This window comes from Sabethes cyaneus, chromosome 3 (genome assembly GCF_943734655.1).
Source record: "Sabethes cyaneus chromosome 3, idSabCyanKW18_F2, whole genome shotgun sequence".
NCBI lineage: Eukaryota > Metazoa > Arthropoda > Insecta > Diptera > Culicidae > Sabethes > Sabethes cyaneus.
Genome location: NC_071355.1, coordinates 124,673,003 through 124,699,929, shown reverse-complemented (window position 1 = coordinate 124,699,929; position 26,927 = coordinate 124,673,003). Strand labels below are relative to the sequence as shown.

Below are 26,927 nucleotides of genomic sequence, written 5' to 3'. Positions count from 1 at the left end.
CACATTGATGTGTTCTGCAATATTTTAGATCATATTATTACAAGAAATTTTGTTGAATACAGTAACCTTCTATCTATTCAGCGAAGATAGAAAAATCTTATTCATTTTATATGAATTTGTAAAATCAGTTTTTTCTATTTTAGCTCTTTTTGTAATCGTTGTATGACTTTTTCATGTATTACAAAATTGTACAAATGGTAAAAATACACAACTTTGATGAAAACAGTATACCTCTATGTTTGCTTGTTTAGGTACTGTAGAACTTTGATTACTCGGCCCTCCGGACCTCGGTTCTATTTCGTGTTTTTCGACCAATTTCTAAACCTTTGTTACATACTATAACAAAGGTAAAAAGTAGAAGGTGCAACAGTGTTTCTTCCATCGATACAACAAACCTGTCATTCCTTTCATCTCATCGTTTAGTGTCACCACCAGGAGCATGTATGCACAAATTGTTGGTTAAGCCCACTTTAGAGCATACCACATAAAGTTTACCATGGGAAAAACATGGTGTTCTCAGATGAACTCCACGCTGTTTGAATGATTGCCCCTGTTACTCAAACAGAGTCGGCCAACAACAATTAGCACTAATGATTGAACACTTTTTATACAGGGCACTTTAATTCGGTGCATAATTACACTTGACAAATCTACAGCTGCGGGCATTGCAGTTTAGTGTTTCGTATTCTGATTTTTTCTATTGTACGGATAAATTATTACTAATAAGGAACCTCTCCCCCCCTTTTTGTTGACCCCCCCAGTGCTGGTTCTCCTATGTCAAGGAACATGTGTGCCAAGATTGATGAAGAACGGTCAAGGCGTTTCGGAGTTATGGCCTCCCCCTATTAGGGACACTCCCCCACCTATTAGGAAACCTCCCTCCCTTTTTGCTGATCCCCCAGTGATGATTCTCTTATGTTAAGATGCATATGCGCCAAATTTGATGAAGAACGGTCAAGGCGTTTCGGAGTTATGACCTCCCCCCTATTAGGGACCCTCCCCCACGTATTAGGAAACCTCGCCCCCTTTTTTTGATCCCCCAGTGCTGATTATCTTATGTTAAGGAACATGTGTGCCAAGTTTAAGGAAAAACGGTCCAGGTGTTTCGGAGTTATGGCCTCCCCCCCTATTAGAGCCCCCCATCTATTAGGGAACCTCCCGTCCTTTTTGATGACCCCCCAGGGCTGATTCTCTTATGTCAAGAAACATGTGTGCCAAGTTTGATGAAGAACGGTCAAGGTGTTGTCAGGTATCAGGTATCAGCATTTGTGGCTCGAGCAGCACGTTCTTCACAATCGTGTGGAAGATTTGTACTTTGCCTATCTTGCCCGTGTCATCATTTACCTGATGAGGACGGAAGGAAAACAGAAGGAATAGGAAGGGGTGGATAGAGAATTTTACAAACACAAAAACACATGGATACCTAGTGATTATTGTACCCCCGAGGGGGTGTTGTAATCCTTGGTAGTTATATTATCAATAGTACACATGATACACATGATAAATGAGAGCCCATTAGCTCAATACCGGTTTCGGTAAGAAACATCAAAATGTCTCGCAATGTCAGTTTCCTGAAATTCGATTCATTTAAGATGTAAGATCCGAAGATCTTCTGACGTAATTGTACTACTGGAAGACAGTTGCAAATTACGTGATACGATGATATAACTACGTGTACAGTAGTTGAATTCACATAAAACACAATAAAAGATTCAGCAAGCTGAATCATAGCCGTGTGATAATTAAGGTTCAAACACGCATCATGAACTCCAGGAAATTTCAAAAGCAGTTTCCACGCTCAAAAACCAAAGATATGTTTACGAAAATTTATCATGGTATTCTGACAGATGCAAAGAACAAAATGATAACTTTCCGCGAACACCCCCCATATTCCGAGCACGAGAACCGCCCTCGAATTCCCACAAATCAATTACGCATTGACCAAACTCGTGACTTTAGTCATGACCTTGAAATGCGGTCAGGCATATATTAATATTTTTTTTTTTTGAAACGATGATTCTACAATTGATGAAGGGACGGTAAGGGAAAGTAATGAAGGATTTTTTCGGGAATGAAGGGGAAGGGTGGAAAGGAAGGGGGGGGGGGGGGTAATAGGTAGCTATGGTTAACAAGTTGTCGTTGTGACTCCTATCTTTTGTCCAATGCTGGAAGGTGCATGGGTCGAACCAAGCTGTAATCAAAGATTATGGGTTCAAATCCGGTTATAATCTCTTCGTAATTGTTTATTCTTCGTGAATAAAATGATATTAGGTACGAGACTCTTTATTTATTTGCAATATATATATATATATATATATATATATATATATATATATATATATATATATATATATATATCAATAGACACAGTTGCCCTAATGATAAAAGAGTCGTCTTTATATTAAAATGATTTTTGTGCGTTGCATGTTACGGAACAAATTATCGAAATCGGCTGACACTCTGTTGAAAACTTTTTGCAAGCCAATAATCGTACTGTTGGCACCAGGCTTGTTATTTCCTCACTCATTGTGCAAAAAGTGCAACTTTTTTCCAATACAATGAGCAGAATCGCTGTCAGAAATAAGAAATAAATCCACACAAACAGACTAAACATAAAGAGAAAAACTGACGCGCAGAACAACTTCTTATTGCGCTCTTTAAATGAGCAACTTTCAGTTTCGCTCTCGGTTCTCTCGGTAGCTACAGCAGTAAGCGTGAAAACAAAACAACCGGTGCACGTACAGAAACTATAGACTGAGAAGCGTCAAGGCAATCAAAAGTCGTTAAATTTTGAATCTTAGCGGAGAATTATTTAATTTCATTTCATTTTTATTTCTTTGTTTATAATGGGACTTTCCTGTAGGTGCGTGTCAAGAAGCAAATGCATGGGAATTCCGATAATGCCATATCTAAAAAACATTTTTCGCACTGTTGCCGTTGTGATATGCCTGACCATATAGATGCAGTTGCGTCCACAGGCAGTTAAACTCAATTGAATATACTAAATGTAAGAATCATGATTCAACTGCATTAACGGATTAATATTTTTCTGATGGCAATGACCGCTATTTACAATCGTCGTTTTTTCTCAACGCACTACCCATGTTAAAACTTCCCGTAATTGTCATACGTCAGCGCATCGCATCAACGTATTCAAAGTGTATTAACATTCTGCTGCTCCTCAATGAGTAGTACAATGTGCGGTTGCTCATACAACTGCGTTCAGTAAGAAACAGAAAAGTCAACATGAAACGGAGAAGAATAAATCGCGTTGAAGACTGAGCACAGTTTGAATTTTTCTCTTCTTTTTTTTACTTCTGAGGAGGAATCATCCCTGGTTGGCACCATAGTTGGTTCGTCGGAGTGGTAGACGCAGTGTTGGAACCATCTTTAAAGTTCTGGAGGGCGTTTACGTTTATCAACTGGAGGATGTCAGGGCACTCGATACGGGCACATCTGCGACAGTCATTGCACGAGAGGTATCGCGGCAAAGCTGGAGTGTGTCGAATCGAAGAAGTTGACAACGTTCCTCATTGTCTCCAAGGTAGAAGGCGTAGAGCATAGCGAACGAATCTACGTTCGATATTTTCGATCCGTAATACAGCGTTGTTGTAGTGTGGATTCCACAGCGACGAGCAGTATTCGAGAGGAGATCGCACTAATGAGCAGTATAAGGCGGTAAGGGATTGCACGCTTCGGAATTCGCTTGTCATGCGGATAATTAGACCGAGCATTCTAGAAGCTCTAGCCACAATGAATGACATGTGCTGTTTATAGGTGAGACGGCAGTCCAGTATTACGCCAAGGTCCTTCACGTGATCGACTCGTGTGATCGGGGTTGAATCAAGGCTGTATTCAAAGTTCAGCGGCTGCAGTTTCCTGGTAAACATCACTACTGAGCATTTTGATGGGTTGAGTAGCATGCGGTTGTATGAGGTGTAGCACGATAAGCATGTAAGAAATATTGTATATCTTTTTTCCAGTTGCGACCCACAGTAACGTAGCCAGGATTTTTTTTGGCATGGCCAAGTCATTATTTTTGACGTAGGACTACGTTCTATTTCAATAGAGTGTCATACTGCGAAAACAAAAATGATCGTTGCTGTTACCTGTTTACTTGGTAATTCTAAGTAAATTTTGCAAAAGTTCCACCAATAAGCTTTAAGATCCACCAAATAACTTTTATTTAATTCCAGGCATCAAATACAGGTATACCTCGATAGTACGTACACCCGCGCATCGTTTAGCGTCCGTACTATCGAAACGTACGTAATATCGAACCACAATTTTTAATGTAAAATATTATTTTTATTAGCCTAAATATTGTCTAGAATTTCCAGATTTTAATATATTATAAAATAAATAATTATCTTGGGAGCGTGTAGGGCGCTATATCTCTACATATTTGCGTTGGTATAAGAGGAAATGCTTATCAACTTAGGGACCAATAGAGAAATGGTTAATTGGTTTCACTGTTACTGGTTTTTGCTGCCGGGTATTGTGACCGGTTAGGAATGTGTGATTATCTACGTCTTCATTAAAATTGCCAAGACGTTTGAAATGGTTTCGCAAAGGGCAATGTTCCCAATTTAATTCTAATGATTATTGAAGCAAATTTTTATTCTCAATTTTCGTTAATAGTGTTTGAGGTCTTCAAGTTCGGAATATTTTATTGCAAGGGATCAGCATCGCTTGCTTTCGTATATATATATATATATATATATATATATATATATATATATATATATATATATATATATATATATATATATATATATATATATATTGTAAATAAATAAAGAGTCTCGTAGGGTCTTTTTCTAATTCCCGTCGTAATAAGGAAAGCCATTCTAATTTTCATCATTTGCTGGATGGATTTAGTGAATGCTCCATAAGTTCTTGTACTGATTTGACTAAAACACACTTACCTTCCGATCCGTGAACTTTGAAATCACTGAAAAGCGACTATTAAAGCATATTATTGAAATTACGCAACTGACTTTATTGCTAAAATTCGTCGTACCGTTTTAAAATCCGTCCAACAAAATTTTTCATCGACCGAACTAAAAATCACAACAATGTTTACGAAGCTAACGCGCATGTATTTGTGTAGGACGGCATGACAAATGTTATTCTACAAAATTTCTGCAGGTCAGGCAAGTTTTTCTGGCTGTAGAATAACGACAATGCCTTGCGTGAGTTATTTTCATTTATGAATGACGGAAATTAGCACGATTAGTCGACATCGTCTTCTTCGTCGCACGAAAAAACGTAGGAAATTTGGCTGGTAGGACTTCTTTAATGATAAAAAGCATTAAATAGATCTCAGCTCACTTTGATTGATTGCGTATGATAGACAACTAACTAAAATATTAGGAAACAACTAGTTTTGCATTGTGTGTCATAAAAATGCTGATATTTTTAATAATTTGTGTTGGATAGGACGGGAATAGGCAATTACGACGATGTAGCAACATACCCTACCTAATATCATTTTATTCACGAAGAATAAACAATCTTCGTCAATAAACTTTCAAGAAAAAATCGTAAACGCTCTGGTGACCTTCCAACTCCAACAACTCAAAGAACTAAACATAGACCAAACTAAGGTACGGGCATCGGTTTTTCAGTCGATTCTATTTTGGGCTCAGTTTTCCACATCCCAGTGGGAAAATCTATTACTATTTCTCACCGATATACGCTACTATGATTGCATATTCCTTTCGTGATAATAAGTTGGTTTTTCAGGTTCAGATAACACGAAAACAGAATAGGCCGAATAATTACAGACATGCCAAAAATACCATCCAACGCCCTACCTTAATGATTATGTATTATACTCTATTAATTCGAATTAATTATAAGGTTCATTATTGAAAAGAGGAAGAGTTTGTAGATAACTTGTAGATAAAAACTAGTTCTACAAATGAGCCGTTCCGAATTATAGAGGTCTACAGACTATTTAGTTAATTTTACAGGAGACACAATTTTCTAAAAAACTTTATAATAAATTCTATACAATTATTTTATCTAAACCAAGTGTTTTAATGTGTAGTGATTGTAAGTGATTCAACATGAGAATATATAAAAATCCCAACTTTTGTCAAAATACACGATTTATTCACACCAATGTACATAGACCATTACGATTTCATATATATTTTCTCCGTAATCCTGAAAACGTTCCGCAACATAGTGGTCTATATCCATGGGATTTGTACATTGCAGTATATTGCGCTGCTGACCGTCTAGCAAGTTGCGGTCTTCGGGAAGGTTATTCAAATGACTACCAGCTTTAGGGTGGTACGGAAAATAGCGCAGAATTGTCTCACTACGTGGCGCTAGTGTATATATAATATTCAAATACCGGCTGTATCTTGCGCTGCTGATTATCTAGAAAGTCGCGGTCTTCGGGAAGGTTATTCGAATGAGCTTTAAGGTAATATCAAAATAGTACAGAATTGCCTCACTACTACAACAAGGCTATGAGAAATAGTTAACTTCAACACTCAATTTTTTTTCTCTGTCTGTAAAAAATCCATCTACCATCTATTAATGTTACTTATTAAAAGGCCAGAAAAATCCCACCAACTCACTTAAGGGGACATGACCGTCTGAAAATTTTGAAAAAATCAATTTTTTTTAATTTTGGATTTTGATTCTGCAGTGTTTTCCGCTTATTTTGATTCTAAATTTGTAATGATCCGACCACGGGAAGTGGCCGAAAAACGATAATACACATAAGCATTCCAGTGCGGCGTGGAATAACTTCGGCGGAATAAAACGCCATTCCTGAAAAACCACGATTTTCAAACTTTATGTACCTTTTTCTGATAAACTACACAACGTATTGGAACAAACTTTTTTGTTTTGTTGGTAGTAGCTTGGCAAAGACTTTTATAACGTTTCAGGTTTGTAAACAAAACACAGCCTGAGAAAAACGAAAAAGAAGAAGAAAAGATGGCTGAAAAATGAAATTTTGTCTTCTTTTTCTTTTTTCTCTGGCTGTGTTTCGTTTACGAACCTCAAAAGTTATAAAAGTCTTTTTATAAGTTTGAAAATCGTGGTTTCCCAGGAGCGGCGTTTCATTCCGCCGAAGTTATTCCACGCCGCACTGGAATGCTTATGTGTATGATCGTTTTTCGGCCACTTCCCGTGGTCAGATCATTACAAATTTAATATCAAAAATAAGCAGAAAAGGCTGCAGAATCAAAATCTGAAATAAAAAAATAATGATTTTTTCAAAATTTTTGGTCGTTTATGTCCCCTTAATATATTGGTCTCAGTCACGTGAAGCATTCCCAGTTACTTTCTAAACATTTTGGACGATTTATGAAAAATTGTATAATCAAGGAAAATTCGGTGCCAACTTTTCAAAAGGGCCAATCTGCAAAATGTAAACAAACCGAGTGAGTGTTTTCTACTGGACTAGCATAGGAAAAGAAACACTCCCACGGTTTGTTTACATTTTGCAGATTGGCTCTTTTGAAAAGCTAGTGCCGGGTTGTTGCATTTTTTTAATTTTTTTAAATCGAAACTTGTAACAACTTAATAGGCAATTGTGTCACATAAATGAATAAATAAATAAATAATTAAATCTATACCTATAAAGAAGGATTTCTGTCTGTCTGTCTGTCTGTCTGTCCGTATGTTCCTTATAGAATCGAAAACTACTGAACCAATCGGCATGAAAATATGCATGTAGAGGTTTTTTGGGGCCAGGAAAGGTTTTAGTGATGGTTAGAAACCCCTCCCCCCACTAAGAGGGGGGGCTCCATACAAATGAAACACAAATTTCTGCATAACTCGACAACTAATCAAGCAAATAGAACAAAATTTGGCATGTGGGTGTTTTCGGTGACAAGAATTTATTCTATGGTAAATTGAGACCCCTCCCCTCTTTATAAGGGGAATTAAAACTCCTCTCCTTTTTAAAAGGAGGGGCTTCCATGCAAATTTCCTCATAACTCGAGAACTAATCAAGCAAATGGAACCAAATTTGGCATGTGAAGGTTTTCGAGGGCAAGAATATTTTCTATAGTAAATTAGGACCCCTCCCCACTTTAAGAGGGGGGGCTCCTGTACCAAAGAAACACAATTTTCCTCATAACTCGAGAAGTAATTAAGCAAATGGAACCAAATTTGGCATGTGGGTGTTGTTGGAGACAAAAATTTTTTCTATGATGAATTGGGACCCCTCCCCGTTTTAGGAGGGGGGGATCCTATACACATGAAATACAAATTTCCTCATAACTGAAGAACTAATCAAGCAAATGGAACCAAATTTGGCATGTGAAAGTTTTCGAGGGCAAGAATATTTTCTATGGTAAATAAGGACCCCTCCCTACTTTAAGAAGGGGGGCTCCTATACAAACTAAATACAAATTTCCTCATAACCCGAGAACTAATCAAGCAAATGGAACAAAATTTGGCACGTGGGTGTTTTTGGAGACAAATTTTTTTTATATGATGAATTGGGACCCCTCCCCACTTTAGGAAGGGGGGCTACCATACAAATGAAATGCAAATTTCCTCATAACTCGAGAATTAATCAAGCAAATGGAACCAAATTTGGCACGTGGGTGTTTTTGGAAACAAAAATTTTTTCTATGATGAATTGGGACCCCTACCCACTTTAGAAGGGGGTGCTTCTACACAAATGAAATACAAATTTCCTCATACTTCGAGAACTAATCAAGTAAATGGAACCATATTTGGCATGTGGGTGTTTTTGGAGGCAACCATTTTTTCTATGATGAATTAGGACCCCTTACCTTTTTAACAGGGGGGGCTCTCATACAAACGAAATACAAATTACCTCATAACTCTAGAACTAATCAAGCAAATGGAACCAAATTTATCATATGGGTGTTTTTGTAGGCAAGAATATTTTCTATGGTATATTTTCTATGGATTTCCCCACTTTAAGAGCGGGGGGGGGGGGGCTCTTATACAAATGAAAAACAAATTTTCTCAAAACTCGAGAACTAATCAAGCAAATGGAGTTTTAGATGGCAGAAATTTTTTCTATGGTGAATTACGACCCCTTCCCCTTTTAAGAGGGGAGCTCCCATACAAATGAAATTCAAATTTCCTTATAACTTGAGAACTAATCAAGCAAATGGAACCAAATTTAGCATGTGGGAGATTTTGGAGTCTTGAATTTATTTTACGATAGTTAGAGACCTCTCACCCCTGTGGTAGGGGGATATGGACTCTCATACAAATAAAACAGAAATTTTTGCGAAACTCAAAAACTAATCGAACTCGAGAAATTCGAGACTCTTCCATGAAACATTAGTCAATACAAGACCACAAAAACTATCTATAGTAACACTAGATCATTCAGGACGAGACGGTCGCGAGTGTTGCCGGTGACCCGCCGTCGGAAGCGCCGCCCACTGGGGGGCTTGCAAAACTCGAGATTGTGACAAAGATCATCCGAGATTCATGATTTATGTACAACACAGGTTAATTTGTGGCAATACGAAGTTTGTCGGGTCAGCTAGTAAATAAATAAATGGTAAATAATAAAATATTAACTAATTTCTTAACTAGTTAAATAGCAACTGTAACCTAAACACCCTTTCCGAAGAAAGCAACTTCTTATAGTTATTACTAAGACACTAGCGCCGCCCATTGAGCAGATTCTTAATTATTTTCCATACAATCTTGAAGGTGATAGTAATTTTATATTTTGAGTCATAAAAATCCTTTTGTTATAATTTTTTCACTGATGAGGACGATGATGATGATAATGATGATGATTTAAAAAAAATTTCTTCACCCGGTTAATCGAGTCTAAAATCCGGATAATCTTGTACGACGTGGTAGGTGAGGTACTCTCATGTACGCCTCGAGGCCTGGAGGTACGATGCTAATCTAATAAGCTAGTCGTCGTATCTTCGCTACATACTGTATACATGCTTTCATAACATGGCATAGAGATTCACTGCTTCATGAAAAAATAATTTTGCTCTTGGTTTTACATGATAAATTGGAAGCCGCTTGCTTCAAGACGTTGTCTCTGGATCGGTAAGGAATACTTCGTGACGAATCTAATGTAAAAAAAAATCTGTGGAATACGATGGAGTCGGAATTTTTGAGATTCAATTGTATTTATTGAGAGAAAAATAGAACTTTAGTTTTCAAATCAAATTAAAAAATATTTGGCAGCACTGGTGCTAAAAAATGCCAATTCTCTTTGAAAATGTAAAAATAGTATCTTTCTAGACTTGATATTTCCGGAGATACGAGCAAAAGAAAATCAGCGGATTTGACGAAAACAAAGCATTTGCTGATAAGGAGGGGGCATAGAGGGAGGGGCAGTCCAATCGGCACCAAACTTGTAATTTTGACTTTTTGCCCCAGAACGGACACTCTGACCAAATTTGGTAAAAATCCAAGAAGATCGATTACACGGGTCTCGGATACTTAGCATGGAATGATCCAAATCTATACCTATAAAAAAGGATTTCTGTCTGTCTGTTCGTATGTTCCTTATAGAATCGAAAACTACTGAACCAATCGGCGTGAAAATTTGCATGTAGAGGTTTTTGGGGCCATGAAAGGTTTTAGTGACGGTTAGAGACCCCTCCCCCACTAAGAGGGGGGGGGGCTCCATACAAATGAAACACAAATTTCTGCATAACTCGAAAACTAATCAAGCAAATAGAACAAAATTTGGCATGTGGGTGTTTTCGGTGACAAGAATTTATTCTATGGTAAATTGAGACCCCTCTCCTCTTTATAAGGAGAATTATAACTCCTCTCCCCTTTCAGAGGGGGGGCTTCCATACAAATTTCTTTATAACTCGAGAACTAATCAAGCAAATGGAACCAAATTTAGCATGTGGGTGTTTTTGGAGGCAACCGTTTTTTCCATGATGAATTAGGACTTCTTACCTTTTTAGGTGGGGGGGGGGGGTTCCTACACAAATGAAAAACAAATTTCCTCATAACTCGAGAACTAAACAAGCAAATGGAACCAAATTTGACATGTAAGTGGTTTTCGAGGCAAGTTTTTTTCTATGGTGAATTCAGACCCCTCTCCTCTTTAGAAAGCGAGTTATGACCCATCTCCCCTTTAAGAGGGTGGGCTTCCATACAAATGAAATGCAAATTTTCTCTTATCTCGAAAACTAATCAAGTAAATGGAACCAAATTTGGCATGTGGGAGTTTTAGATGGCAGAATTTTTTTCTGTGGAGTATTACGACCCCTTTCCCTTTTAAGATGGGGGGCTCCCATATAAATGAAATACAAATTTCCTTATAATTTGAGTACTAATCAAGCCAATGGAACCAAATTTAGCTTGTATGAGATTTTTCAGTCTTGAATTTAATTTATGATAGTTAGAGACCTCTAACCCCTGTGGTAGGGGAATATGGACTCTCATACAAATAGAAGAGAAATTTTTCCAAAACTCAAAAACTAATCGAACTCGAGAAATTCGAGACTCTTCCATAAAACATTAATCAATAACAAGACCACAAAAACTATCTATAGTAACACTAGATCATTCAGGACGAGACGGCCGCGAGTGTTGCCGGCGACCCGCCGTCGGAAGCGCCGCCCGCTGTGGGGAGGCAACTCCCCGCAGAAATCACTACTGTCTAGGTTTATTGATTTTCCTAGGTCTACCTGGGTTTCCTGGAACGAGCGACAGCGAGTAAGGAGAGGATCGCGAAATGGTTTAAGGCTTAAGGTTTTTCGCAAAATGATATTCGGCGTAATGTTGTACAATCATGGCGAATATTACTATCCGCTTTCTGGCTATGCAATGAGGCGACAGGGGAGTTGTTTTCTACTTTACTGTGAGGAAAAATGGCAAATTTGTATATTAAACTACCCATTCCAGGTAACTAATAAGCCTTAACGTAAGCAGCAAATCAGCGTATCTGGCATTTTATACTGCACGTTATTGTATGTTAGCTTTTTGACTGCATAGGTGTTGTAAATTGGCATCCAAAATTGTATTCAAATTCTTCGTGTCGGTAATTAGCTGTAAATTACCATTGTCAGCACTATAAGAAGGTTATCCGTAAAGCAGCTGTTTATTTTGCCAAAATAGCATTTAAGTAGCATTTAAGGCGACATAAATGCTTATTGGCCTACATTAGAATAGCATTGGTGATGCTTATTGGTGACCTGGGATGCTTTCATAGTTACGTAACTGCCAAAATGAATCATCTAAGGTTGAACTCCTCAGAAACTTGCAAAACTCGAGATTGTGACAAAGATCATCCGAGATTCATGATCTATGTACAACACAGGTTAATTTGTGGCAATACGAAGTTTGTCGGGTCAGCTAGTATAATATGCCTGACCTCATTAAAGGTCAAGATAAAACACAAGGTTGGTCATGTAAAATTGTCGGGCGATCACTTTAAGAATTACGAATTGAAAACAAAATTGGGGATATTGTGAGATTTTTGCGTTTAACAAAAACTCTGCTGGCAAAAAATTAAATAAAAGCATTTGAACGCGAAAGTTTTATTTTTTGAACATATTAGGAAAATGGACTAGCATCACTGCTAGGGGGATTGATTACTTCGGATAAAACTTTGGAAAATTGAATGTGAGAACGAAAGGAGTAATTATGTTAAATTTAATTGAAATCGGTGGGATCCCTTGAGATTTATTAGACTTTCGCTTCTCAATCCTCATTTCACTCACTACGAATACTGTCGATTTTTACATCGTTGTTAATTACTTTTAGTAATTTTCAGTATTTTGGATTTGAATATGATTTTAAAAAACAATAGTCGACTTACGCTTATTAACTACTATCACCTAATGCCCAAATTATGGGAGTTTTTTGATCAATCTCTATCACAAGTAAGTCCTTTGCACATAGATCACTATAATGCGGAACAGAATGGCCATTCTGTTCCGGACCAAAAATTCAACATGAAAAAGCAGGTCGGAAACCTGCTATTTTGAAATTTTCATTGTTTATATAGTACATCTAAGCAAAAAGATACGTTTTATGCAAAAATCTCATTTTTGACACAAATGGTCAATAGACCACTATAACGGCTCCGAGCGGCTCATACATAATTCTTTAAAATTTTGCTTGGCTGCGACGCTACAGTCCATTGAATCAAAATTAGTCCAAGTGCTCGAACCACCCTTGGTTAGATTGAATAAGAACGCGAACATGCACTTACCGTTCTAATATGTAGTATAAAATTACCCACGCTTTAGAGCAATCAACGGAATAGAAATTGCATGTATATTTATCCTGTTGAGGATCAAGCAGATAAACGAGCATCTCGTGAATTGATTGCACCATCCGTGGTAGATATTCGAATTCAACTGCAAAAAATATCAATAGTAATTAAGCATACTTTGTGTTTGAATAATGTTTATACATACGAATGTCAATACTCTTTTTCTCGATCAAGGCTAATATATAGTCCAGTGTAAAATTTATTGTCTTTGCCAAACATTTCTTTTGGCAACTGTTGTTGAGCGATGTAAAAATATCTAAACTATACTTTAAAGCTTTTTCAGTCCATTTTAAACATTCCTAGAATATGCGGGCCTATTAGTAAACATGAGTTATGATGACAAATTTTAATTTCGTTAATGTACCGAATAATTTCCTAAATTCCAAAAACACTCTAATAAAACTTCCATTTGACACGATATACTCAGTAAATCAGTATCCGCTGATGTATCATTCAAGCACATTAAATTTGCTTTTAATATATCGATTATTTCATAGTATTTCTTCTCGTTATATAGATTTTCGACCCTGCACAAATTAATTTTGCGTTTGAGTGCTATGATTAGTTGTTGAATTAAACATTTATTGTAAAAGTTATTGTAATGTTGATTCGGCAGGTTAATGTACAGTATTTCTGATTGACTGAAAATTAGTACCATCATCTGAAATACAAATTTAAAAATATATGGTCTCATGAAAGATGATTTTCAAATTGTAACCTGGTCAAGCTCCTTCAATGCTCCGTAATAATCATGCTTTTGCATGCAAATTAGATAACTAAGCCACAGATATCGAGAATGATGTAACAGAAATTGTGTCACAGGAAGGCACGATAAATAAAACCTCATATGATTAAGAATCTGAATGTATTCGAGTTCTGAAAAGCTGAAAATATGAAGGAATAAATCTATTAGTGGTTGATATTAAATTATAGAATCTACCGCATGTATTTCAATTTTATTTGGCGTATATTTAGAAAACTCGCGTAACTTTTCAAAAGGACCTAAGTAACAATGAGACATTCTCTTTGTGCTTCTTCTCCTTCGCTTGCCACGACGGTGCAAATGCATTTTAAAAAACCCGAAATAATCCACCTAGCGGCATGACCTGGCCTTTCTACTAGATCATTTTTTTATTTCTTAGTATCGGCATATGTATCTATAATTCGGTTAGCCATATTTCTAAACTTCAATTTACTGCGAGCAACTATTGTATTTTCCTTACCCCAGAATGAATATATGTAGTAAATCAATAATTCAAAAACCAAAGTGTCACAAATATTTCCGATTGCGGGTAACAGTAAGAGAAGAAAATTAGGGTAATTGATCTTGAATGGACTTATTTAGCGCTTTTTAACACCAACACTCGTGGTAGTGGATTCGAATCTTAGTAGAATCAAGCCATTCGATGTCAAGTGACTTTAGCATGGGTTTATTCTCAGGCCCCTCCACATTACCCTTTCTTCATGCTGAATATATTTACCTACTGAAGCCTCCTGACAGTGCAAATGTCCCTCCTATAGTTAATTGTACTGGTCAGAGGTACGAATGAGTCCTCGCCAGGGACGGCTATAATATGGGATGGTACTGGCAGCGAAGAATAAGTGGGTAAAGTAGATCAAGCTTTGAAGAAAGGGTAAACCCCAATACACACAAGCACGCATAAATTTAATAAGCATATCGCTCACTCAATAGCGATTATAGCAAAAAGAAATGCAGTGCAGGTCATACAGCAAACAACCGGGCGATATTACAATAGATCAACTATACTGGTCGCAGTAATGAGTCCACACATGAAAAAAAAAAACACCAACACTCACACTCCTGCTTAATTTACTCGTCATTTATAAATAATATGTGGTGATGTTACTATTTGTTGGAAAGTAGCACCTTTTTCTACATTATCAGTACTATAAAAAAGTATAATTAATGAAACTTTTATTAAATATATCGTTTTTTGTCAAAGCCTTTTTTTGATCATGAATGGACCCAAAATGATCTTGAATGGACCTATTTCTGATTTTTGAATGGACCTAAATTAGGATTGTCATAGTTTCTTCCATGTAACTGAACAAAATAATAACAATTTTTTCTTCAATAGTACAACTATACTACTGCTATTTATTAATAGGACACAAGGTTGAACAGGTTTTACCTTTCTTATACGCTGTTAGAAAGGTATGAAAGTCGTTTGAAAAATATGAAATCGGTCGCCGAGGGTCTTGTTTTTATGTCATTAATTTCAGCCCAACAATTGAACAATGTTTCGTATGTGTTGTGTATGTTTCTGTGTGTGTCATTTGTATATTGGAAATTTATTATTACCTGTTGTTCAGATACGGTTGAAACGATTTCCACGTCATAAAAATTTTATCTCGCCTATTAGTTTCAAAAATTTAAACCATTCACAAAAAAATATGTAAAATAACTTGTATTATACGCAGTTTATCAAGTAAAGCGGGAATTTAAGTTATTGTTTATTGAATATTTCGAAAGGTAAGATTTTTACTGACATAGGACTACGTCTTACTGCAAAGATTCAAAAGGTTTGCGACAGCCCCTGTTGAACATTTTAAACATAAAACCGTTCCAATCATGAAAAATTCGTTGATTACTGGTAATTATTCAATTTTTGACACATTTATATGGAATTTTTATATGGAATGGAATGGTGTAGATTTTGCCACGGTTTCGATTTTGGCAGCATTTGTTGTCAAATTCGAAATCATATCATACCATTTAGGTGCTTGATAAAATTAGACTTGGTAATTCTACTAGGTTTATAGGTTAGGTTAGAAACTAGGTTTTAATTCTGAATGATAGTCGATGAAGAACTATACCAGATAGAAAGTAAGAAGTTTCAAAAATGGATATATTATATATCAGGATCACTTAATTTATGTGGAGAGGGAGGTATTAATTTGTGATTTAAGAAAATTTTACATCCCCCAAGAAAAGAATCAGAGGGGTTGTGTATAAGATACGACCACGGATGACGTAGTATAACGTTTGTTTGTCCGGTTGTATGATTTTGAATATTTTACTAACCTGATTTTTAATCTATCTGTCAATCGATCAAAACGTGATGTGAAGTCAACCTGCTTCCTTATAGGCGGAATATAATTTAACTTTATTCTAAACCTCATAATTATTTTAACTAAACTATTTAGAAAATTAACAAATACAATATTATTTTTTTAGGCATATTCAGATCGAAAACGGTCCATGTCATTATTCAGGCCTGTACCTAAATTCGAAATCTTCCGCTGACGCACAGAGGATTTTATTGCCAAACCGGGTAATTTTGTAGGTCGGTTGGGCATCGCAGTTTCACGAGGGTGATGAAGTTGGCGTTCTTTACCATCAGGAGTGGCTGCTTCTTTTTACTCAGACGAGTCTGGTTTTCTGACTACAGGAGCCGGTTGACTTTTATTGGCCTTAGGCTTTTCGGTGAGCGTGCTAAAGGTGTTTTGAAGCTTTGGTATATGCTTATATGTTTGATTAACGTGTTTAGACTATTTCTTTTATCTGAGTTTTGTCAAAACTTAAGCTAATTTATCGCTGTATTTATATGGAAAACACAGGACGTTATTCGTTCATGAAAAAAAAAGTGATTCCAACCATTTTTACGATGTTGCCCGTAGAGTGTTATGCAGGGATAACCACTTTAAATAGAGTTTGGAATATTACCTTCGTAATTTATTCCGAAGTTCCAATATTAGGGTTTCCTATACCATAAAGCTATATATAAATCTTCGGAATTGTATTCTCAAATAACTTCTTTCATTCTTCTGCGCATTACTTTTAATGATACAAAAATTGTCCCGTTTCGGATTTGGGATTTTTTTTACATAGGATGACCAAATTGGGAAAATTTTACTCTACTTATGTAGATTACCAAAAGTGCTTCGTGCTAAAACAAATACGTAAAATCCAATTGAAAAACTTAAGTGTAACTGCTTTTCTGCTAAATGCGAATGACGCAAAAATAGCTCTTTTTTAACAGAAGGCAATTAGTATCCCTCTTATCTTTTGATCCATCTTATCTTTTATCAATAATGGTTAAAATTTTTGTACAATACTGAGAATAAATTAAGTTTACATTATTTTAACGAGAAATTAGCCCTCAGTAAGTATTGATGATCACGATGATTGCTTCAGGTGTGTTAGTAAATAAGTTTTCGTAGCTCTATAGTTGGAATTCTTGAAGTTTAGCACGGTAAATTCACTAAGATAAATGTTATTTTGCCTTACCTTATTTATAATCTTTCATATGCAACTCGACTTTATAAAAAAAAATTTCCTCTGATGAGAAAACTGTTTATGAAAATATGCACATCAAAATCACCTCAGCATAAAACATAAATCATACAATACACACACAACATTAATCTGATTCCGTATCGCAGCTACATAAGCCTTTTAAATAAAACCGGCGACAGTTCTTCACTTGAAATTCAGTAGGTATTTAAATATATTTTACTGTTGCACAACCATATCTAGAAATTTTTTCATCAAAATTTCGGTTAATTGATAGAGTTTTGCAAAACATCAAAGCACACAAGCACCTAATTCACATACGCACGAACGAAACAGACCCAACATGCACCTAGGCATGCACTCAAGAAAAATGTGTACGTAAAGCCTGCATAAACTCTTGCGTAGTTTTCATCCACCGAATTTTCCGCGAGTTTGCTTTTCAGCTGTTTTAACTCATATGAGTCGTTTGATGTGAATATCTAGTAAATTTTATCTATTTTACTTTCAAACATAAAGTGAAATGCATGCCGACTACAAATCAGATGTTTCCATAATTATTCCGGTAAACGAACGTATCGATTTTTAGAGTGCGTTTATCTCATGCGGCAGAGGCGATATTCGTTTTCTTTCTTTCACCCATTCCTTCTAGTATAATGTCCGAATTCGTCATTTTTTCAGTGATGCCATATGAAACACTAAAATTATTGTTTTTTCCCTATATAAAATTAGAAATCCAACTGAGGGTATGGCAACATTGTGATGTTGTGTTAGGGACCTGTTGTGTCATTCTTGCTCGATTACGACAGCGCCAGCTCCGCTTGTCAAGATTTGCAAGCACCACCCTCCTTTGCAAATAACGACTACGAAATGCACACAACTAGTGTACCAGGATATATCTGAGCCTTTAATTTACGACTACTCAGCTGCAGATTTCCGTGCCTTTAATCAGTTCATTGCACAAACAGACTGGAATGACATTTTTCACGATAAAGATATTGACAGAGCCGCTGAGGTTTTTACGCATATCGTCCTGTACGCCATTGATCAATTTGTCCCCAAAAGGACACTTCGACCCGTACCTCAGCTTCCTTGGACGAATGACCGACTTAGGCATCTCAAATCACTAAAAATATCTGCCTTAAAAAAGTTCAACAAGCATCGTACAGCTCACAGCAGATCACAGTACATTTCCGCCAAGAAACGCTATAAAAACCTCAACTTAAAACTTTTTCGAGCATATCAACGCCGAGTGCAACTAAGTCTGAAAAGCAACCCAAAAATGTTTTGGAAGTTCGTGAATGAGCAGAAAAAAGAATCCGGTTTGCCCACCTCCATGTCTTTCGGTGATAATACAGCTGACACCACTCAAGGTATCTGTGACTTATTTCGCGATCAATTTAGCAGTGTTTTTGTTTCCGAAACTTTAACTAGTGGTCAAGTAGAACTGGCTTCCACAAATGTCCCATGTCACATATCAGTAACCATGCATCCCAACATCTCAAACGAAACAACCAGTAGTACCTGTGCCAAACTGAAATGCTCCACCAATTTTGGCCCAGATGGAATCCCTGCAATCGTACTAAAAAAATGCTCAAATTGCCTTTCTGTTCCTTTAACGTACCTGTTCAATTTATCACTCGGCTCAGGTACCTTCCCAAAATGCTGGAAGCAATCCTTCGTCTTTCCAGTGCACAAAAAAGGTAATAAAGCAAGCTGCTGCAACTACCGTGGAATCGCGTCTCTGACCTCCGTTTCCCAATTGTTCGAAAAGATTACACTCGACTTTTTTACTAACTATTGTCGTAATTTTATAGCGGAGGAACAACATGGGTTTATTTCTACGCGCTCTACAAACACTAATCTTATGGTGTATTCATCTGCAATCATCCATGCGCTGCAACAACGTCTCCAAGTTGACGCTATACATACAGATTTTTCTGCTGCATTTAATAAACTAAACCACCAAATTGCAATTACTAAGCTTGAACGTTTTGGATTTTCTGGCTCCATACTGAATTGGATACGCTCGTACTTGGATGACCGCAAGATGGCAGTAAAAATCGGTGACTCTCAATCGATATTTTTTGCCGCAACATCTGGAGTTCCGCAAGGAAGTCATTTAGGTCCCTTAATATTCCTACTATACCTGAATGATATCCACCTACCCATTGAATGCCAGAAATTATCTTATGCCGATTACTTTAAATTGTTTCATATTATACAAAACGTAGACGACCAAATCTTTCTTCAAAAGCAACTGGATAACTTTTACTCATGGTGCGTTACCAACCGAATGGTTTTGAATGCTTCGAAATGCTCTGTGATCTCATTTTCTCGAAAACGCTCTCTTCTATCATACGATTATAAAGTGTCTGGTCAAATATTGAATAGAGTAACTGTGGTCAAAGATTTAGGCATCTTATTGGATACTAAGCTTACCTTCAAAGAACACATCGCTTACATTTCTGCAAAGGCTGGGCGCGCTCTAGGTTTCATGTTTCGTGTAACTAAATTATTCAAAAACGTCCATTGTCTTAAATCGGTGTACTGTTCTCTGGTTCGCTCAGTTTTGGAATATGGATCTATTATCTGGGCACCATATTACAAAATGGCATTCAGAAAATTGAAGCAATTCAACACAAATTCTTGCGGTTTGCCCTTCGCTTCCTTCCATGGAATGATCCTAATAATTTACCTTCTTATGAAAGACGATGTCAGCTAGCTGGACTTGACCTGCTAAGCGTTCGTCGCGATGTTGCTAAGGCTACCTTTGTTGCCGATCTAATTTGCTCGGATATTGACTGCCCCGATCTGCTTAACCGTCTCAATTTCAATGTGAGGCCTCGAAATTTACGTCGTATTAATCTCCTGTTCATCCCTGGCTCTCGCACAAACTACGGCCACAATGAACCGTTAGTAAGTGTATGTCGCGTGTTTAACGTTTGTAATGATGAATTCGATTTCAATGTCTCTCGTGCTACGTTAAAGAAGAAATTTCGTCTTGTTATATCTGCCTCATAAGTATTTAATCAGTGTGTATAAATTAGGTATTATTTGTGAATTAGCGCATAGGATAGTATATAAGCAATGTTGTACTGTAGGATGTCATGTTATCTGTTGTACAATTAAAAGATGAGAGATTTTGTGCCCACGGGAGAAGATACAAAGACATAGAGTATCACTCCCGAGGGCTTTTCCCTACTCCACAGAAAATAAACAGAAAATAATGTGTTAGGGAAAAAAACCAACATATTTTGGTAAAGCTCTCGAGTGACTCAAGTTTTAATGTTTTTGTTCATACTTGAAAGATTAACAAAGTAAACGTATGCGACAAGTACGTCGTATGCTCGATTCGCGTCTTTTTGTTCACAATTTTTCGCAGTTGTGTATTGTTATGCTATTTATTTGCCGGTGCGAATAAGATTTATTAATACAAAGTGAAAAGGGACGGAAACGGAAAGCACTGCGAGCTGCTCTTCTGCGTGAGCGAAAAAAGCGCACATTGGCAGTAGAAGAACATTCTAAAGAATATAAACCTTGTGAGGTATGTTTAAAACATATTTTTAGTGCTACTGTCCGTTGTCTATACATATTATGATTCGCGAAGCTTACGTGTACCTAAGATCTATAATCTCTTCAATAGTATTTGCGTTCAAATATTTGTCTTCATCGTTGTTAAACAATGCTATAAGTATATTTTTAAATATTTTTCTATGTAAATAAAAACTAAATTTTCGAAAATAGTAATCTGATTAAAGTCTTAAGAATGCAATAGAACTCTGTTATATTCACTAGTTCATTTATTTATTTACTAGCTGACCCGATAAACTTCGTATTGCCACTAATTAAACAATGTTGTACATAAATCGTGAATCTCGAATGACCTTTGTCACAATCTCGAGTTTTGCAAGTTGCTGAGGAGTTCATGGGTGTTTTAATATATATATAGCCTAATTAATATATAGCCTAAAATATGCTCTAAAATATGTTGAAGTGTTATCGATACGGACACTCTTTCGAATTTAAGAAAAATCTTCAAAATTTGACAAATTTTTCGAAAATACCCAAATTTTATTTTCTTTCAATAAAACTCAAACAAAATCTAATTCTACGTATAATTTGGAACAAAATATGTCATATAAACTTTTTTCTAGGCCCAGCCGTTCTCAAGTTATTGTTAATTCAAGTGTTAAAATCTAAACATTATGTCCTAGGGTAATTCTACGCGAGGTATCCGAGAACCATGTAATCGACCTTTACTCAGACTATTCGTTTTAGGTCAAAAAAGAAAAACCCGAAATTGGCACCGGTTAGTCCTCCCCACGGTTAATAAGAGCACCTCCTTTTCACAGAAAAATAATTTTTGTTGAACCCTCTTATTTTCTTTCAGAGATATAAGTCTGGAAATATTTGGTTTAAGAAAAAATCATCTTAACATTTCCAAAGAAAATTGACCAATATTTTTTGATATTTGATTTGATATTTTTTTAACGGCAGTGCTACCAAATACTTTTTAGTTAGATTTGAAAACAAAATTTATTTTCTATAGCTCTTCATCAGATTTTAGAGTATAATTTGGGCTATCTTTAAAAAAATATGAGACAAATCTGAGGGAACATGTTTTGAGATAATTCTCGTTTTATGATTTTTATCACGGTTTTTCATGAAATCTTGAAGTTTTTTCATTCAGTGTAGGGTAATTGATCTTGAACGGATCTATTTAGCGCTTTTTAACACCACCACTCAAACTCCTGCTTAATTAACTGTCATTTATAAATAATATGTGGTGATGTTACTATTTGTTGGCACCTTTAGTAGCACTTTTTTTCTACATTATCAGTACTTTAAAAAAGTTTAATTGATGAAAGTTTTATTAAATATATCGTTTTTTGTCAAAGCCTTTTTACCTTTGTTATACTATATAACAAAGGTTTAGAAATTGGTCGAAAAACACGAAATTGATCCAAGGCCCGGAGGGCCGAGTCACATGTACCAATCGATAGGGTTCGACGAACTGAGCAATGTCTGTGTGTGTGTGTGTGTGTGTGTGTGTGTGTGTGTGTGTGTGTGTGTGTGTGTGTGTGTGTGTGTGTGTGTGTGTGTGTGTGTGTGTGTGTGTGTGTGTGTGTGTGTGTGTGTGTGTGTGTGTGTGTGTATGTATGTGTGTATGTGTGTATGTGTGTTCGCACCGAATTTTCTATCGCCTGTTACTCGGAGATGGCTGAACCGATTCGACCGCTATTACTTTTGTTTGAAAGGTATTATTGCCTAGTATATCACTATTAAATGGTTTCGTGGTCTGACTTTTCGTTTGAAAGTTATAAGCAAAAATGTGAAAACTACGTGACACGGTTTTCTCCGGAACCACGCAACAAATTTTAACGATATTAGTACCAAACGAAAGCTCTTACTATTACTAAACATTTTGCTAAGCTTTATTGAAAACGGACAAGCAGTTTAAAAGTTAGCCTTGAAAAACTTGTTTTGACTAGGTACAAATGAACGCCTGTTTCTCAGAGATGGCCAAACCGATTTACACGCTGTTAGTTTCGTTTGGCAGGTAATATAGCCGGATAGATCACTATAGAATGGTTTTCTGATTGGACGTTTAATTTGAAAGTTATGAGCAATCGAATACACCACACCAAAATTAACAATAATTTATAATGATTTTAACCAAGATAATTTACCAAATTTCAATTATTTTAATATCAAACGAGAGGTTTTCACACTACGAATATATATGCAAAATTACGTAAGAATTGGTTTTACCGGTCAAAAGATATTAACCCTCGAACACTCGCGCCTACTTTTATAACACGGTCACTTGCGCGCACAATAGCCCAAAACCAAAGAAAACGTGCGCACTAGAGTTTTGACTAGGAAAACTTGGTTTTAAGTTGATCAAACCTTTGGAAGAGTTTCTCAAAATTGAAAGCTCTATCGTCTGGTAGAATTTAAATTTTGATTAATCCCCCTAAAAGTGAAATAAAAAAAATTATTTTCCTTCAGTTTCAATACAACACATTGATGTGTTCTGCAAACTTTTATAGCATATTATTACAAGAAATTTTGCTGAAAACAGTAACCTTCTATCTCTTCAGTGAAGGTAGAAAAATCTTATTTATTGTATATGAATTTGTAAAATCAGTTTTTCTATTAACTCTTCTTGTAATTGTATGACTTTTTCATGTATTACAAAGTTGTACAAATAATAAAAATACACAACTTTGCTGAATTTAGTATACCTCTATGTTTGCTTGTTTAGGAACTGTAGAACTTTAATTGTAAAAAATAACCTGATTTTGACCCCGAATTACTCGATTATCAACAGACGGATACATCTTAAACATTTTACATTTGCTGGTAGTTTTGCTGCATACAGACACCATTTTCCATATGAAGAAACGAGAGAAAATTCCAGTTGGGCTCAATTGCGGTACACCTCACATGCTACTTGCTTCGTTTCTGTGATGTCGGTTTATGCTAATCTTGTTTCCTAACAATTTAAAGTATTAATGCATTAAATAATTCTGACATTTTGCTCATAACAAGTTTACTGAAGAATATACGTTAGTATATACGTAATATACGATTTGTAACTTTATAACAATATGGCATTCAAAAACCTACACTTGTTGTACAAAATACAACAGCGTGAGTAACCGAAAGTTAATAAAAATTGATGAAATTTATTCAAGAAAACTTTATTGTTGTGAATCAAATAGAATGGCATTACAGGAAATTATGCATAGTTGAAAAACTTATAAACTAGACCTTTACTATGCAATGCATATGTTAAAGAATAATATTTCATCTTACAACTTACTTTTACTTGGACTTACCCTCATTAGTAACAACTTACTCAGTAATTTCATGAGAAAAGGAACTATCAAATTTTATAAGTGCTTCTATTTGGTTCAAATTTTGTAAACTTATTCAATTTCCAAAAATTTCATGTAAGCCAAACGTGTCGATTTCTATCTCAAATAGCAAGTAAGATCGTGTAACAAAGGTTCCTTTCACCACTAGGTGGATTAAATCAGGTTTTTTGATCTTGAATGTACCCAACATGATCTTGAATGGAACTATTTCTGATTTTTGAATGGACCTAAACTAGGATTGTCATAGTTTCTTCCATGTAAATGAACAAAATAATAACAAAGATTTTTTTTCAATAGTACAACTATACTACTGCTATTGATTAATAGGACACAAGGTTGAACAGGTTTTATCTTTCTTATACACTGTTAGAAAGGTATGAAAGTCGTTTGAAAAATAAAAAATCGGTCACATTCGCCGAGGGTCTTGTTTTTATGTCATTAATTTCCTAACAATTGAACAATGTTTCAATGTTTTGGTATGTGTTGTGTATGTTTCTGTGTGTTTCATTTGTATATTGGAAATTTATTATTACCTGTTTATTTATTATTAACGATTTCCACGTCATAAAAATTTTATCTCGCCTATTAGTTTCAAAAATTTAAACCATTCGTTAAAAAGTATGTAAAATAACTTGTATTATACGCAGTTTATCAAGTAAAGCGGGAATTCGAGTTTTTGTTCATTGAATACTTCGAAAGGTAAGATTTTTACTGACGTAGGACTACGTCTTACTGCAAAGATTCAAAAGGTAAAACATAAAACCGTTGCAATCGTGAAAAATTCGTTGACTAGTGGTAATTATTCAATTTTTGACACATTTATACGGAATTTATTGCGCACAGAGGATTTTGTTGCCAAACTGGGTAATTTTGTAGGTCGGTTGGGCACCGCAGAGTTTCACGAGGGTGATGAAGTTGGTGTTCTTAACCATCAGAAGTGGCTGCTTCTTTTTACTCGGACGAGTCTGGTTTTGTGACTACAGGAGCCGGTTGGCCTTAGGCTTTTCGGTGAGCGTGCTAGGTGTTTTGAAGCTTTGGTATATGCTTATATGCTTGATTAGCATGTTTAGACTATTTCTTAGGCGACATCCATTTAGTACGTCACGCAAATTTTTACCAAAATCAACACCCTCTTCCCCCCTTGTCACATTTCGTCACATATTCCCCCTGAGAAAATACGTCACGTCACGGCAACCCCCCCCCCCCCTCTTCACAACAAAAAAAATTAAATATTCATTCCAACCTTTTTACCTTTGTTATAGTATATAACAAGGTTTTTATTTAAGACCATCAAATGAATGTCAGCAAATAAAAAACCTGATTTAATCCACCTAGTGGTGAAAGGAACCTTTGTTATACGGTCTTACTTGCTATTTGAGATAGAAATCGACACGTCTTCGGAACATAATTCATCTATTGGTTAACGTTGCGTAGTGCGTTGGTTTACATAAAATTTTTGGAAATTGAATAAGTTTACAAAATTTGAACAAAATAGGAGCTCTTTGATAGGTCCTTTTTTCATGAAATTGCTGAGTAAGTATAAGTAAGTTGTTACCAATTTGAGTAAGTACAAGTAAAAGTAATTTGTAAGAGTAAATATTATTCTTTAATAAAGGTCAAATAAAGGGATTAATAAAGGTAAAGGACTAGTTTATAGGTTTTTCAACTATGCATAATTTCCTGTAATGTCGTTCTATTTAATTCACATCAATAAAGTTTCCTTAAATAAATTTCATCAATTTTTATTAACCTTCGGCTACTCACGCTGTTGTATTTTGTACAATACGTGTAGGTTTTTGAATGCCATATTGTTATGAAGTTACAAATCATTGTTTAACTAATATGCAAAATGTCATAATTACTCAATGCATTAATACTTTAAATTGTTGAGAAAATAGATCAGCATAAACCGACGTCACAGAAACGAAGCAATCAGCATGTGAGGTGTACCGCAGTTGGCCCCAGCTGGAATTTTCGCTCGTTTCTACATATGGAAAAATGGTGTCTGTATGCAGCAAAACTATCCGCAAATGTAAAATGTTTAAAATGTATCCGTCTATTGGTAGTCGAGTAATTCGGGGTCAAAATCAGGGTAATTTTTATACTCAAAGTGCTACAGTTCCTAAACAAGCAAACATAGAGGTATACTGTACTCAGCAAAGTTGTATGTTTTTACTATTTGTACAACTTTGTAATACATGAAAAAGCCATACAATAATTATAAAAAGAGCAATAAGAGAAAAACTAATATTACATATTCATGTACAATAAATACACTCAAGTACTTTTTTTACACAGTTTAGTTTTTTGAGTATTAAGAACGGGGTAACTTAGAGACCATTCATTTATTTCTCAATACATTTGGGAGTAGCTCGACATTCCTCACGTAGGTTGTAAATAGTTCCTTAGCTGCACCGTTTTCGAGTAATCGAAAAAAACAAACCGTGTAAAAAAAGACTTGAGTGTAAGATTTTTCTATCATCGTTGCAGAGATAGAAGGTTATTGTCTTTAGCAAAATTTCTTGTAATAATATGCTCTATAACTTTGCAG

At 35.8% G+C, this 26,927-nt stretch overlaps 1 protein-coding gene across 1 annotated transcript in view; it reads right to left on the bottom strand.

Annotated features, from left to right (window-relative positions):
• Positions 1-26,927, bottom strand: part of LOC128743672 (calcineurin-binding protein cabin-1-like) — an 858,845-nt gene that overhangs the window by 474,480 nt on the left and 357,438 nt on the right. Inside the window, exons 8-11 of the mRNA XM_053840294.1 lie at positions 13,953-14,118; positions 13,599-13,895; positions 13,380-13,533; positions 13,172-13,319 (exon numbers count right to left, since the gene is read on the bottom strand). Of these exons, the coding sequence (XP_053696269.1) occupies positions 13,172-13,319; positions 13,380-13,533; positions 13,599-13,895; positions 13,953-14,118 (765 nt within the window). The remainder of the gene's footprint in view (positions 1-13,171; positions 13,320-13,379; positions 13,534-13,598; positions 13,896-13,952; positions 14,119-26,927) is intronic.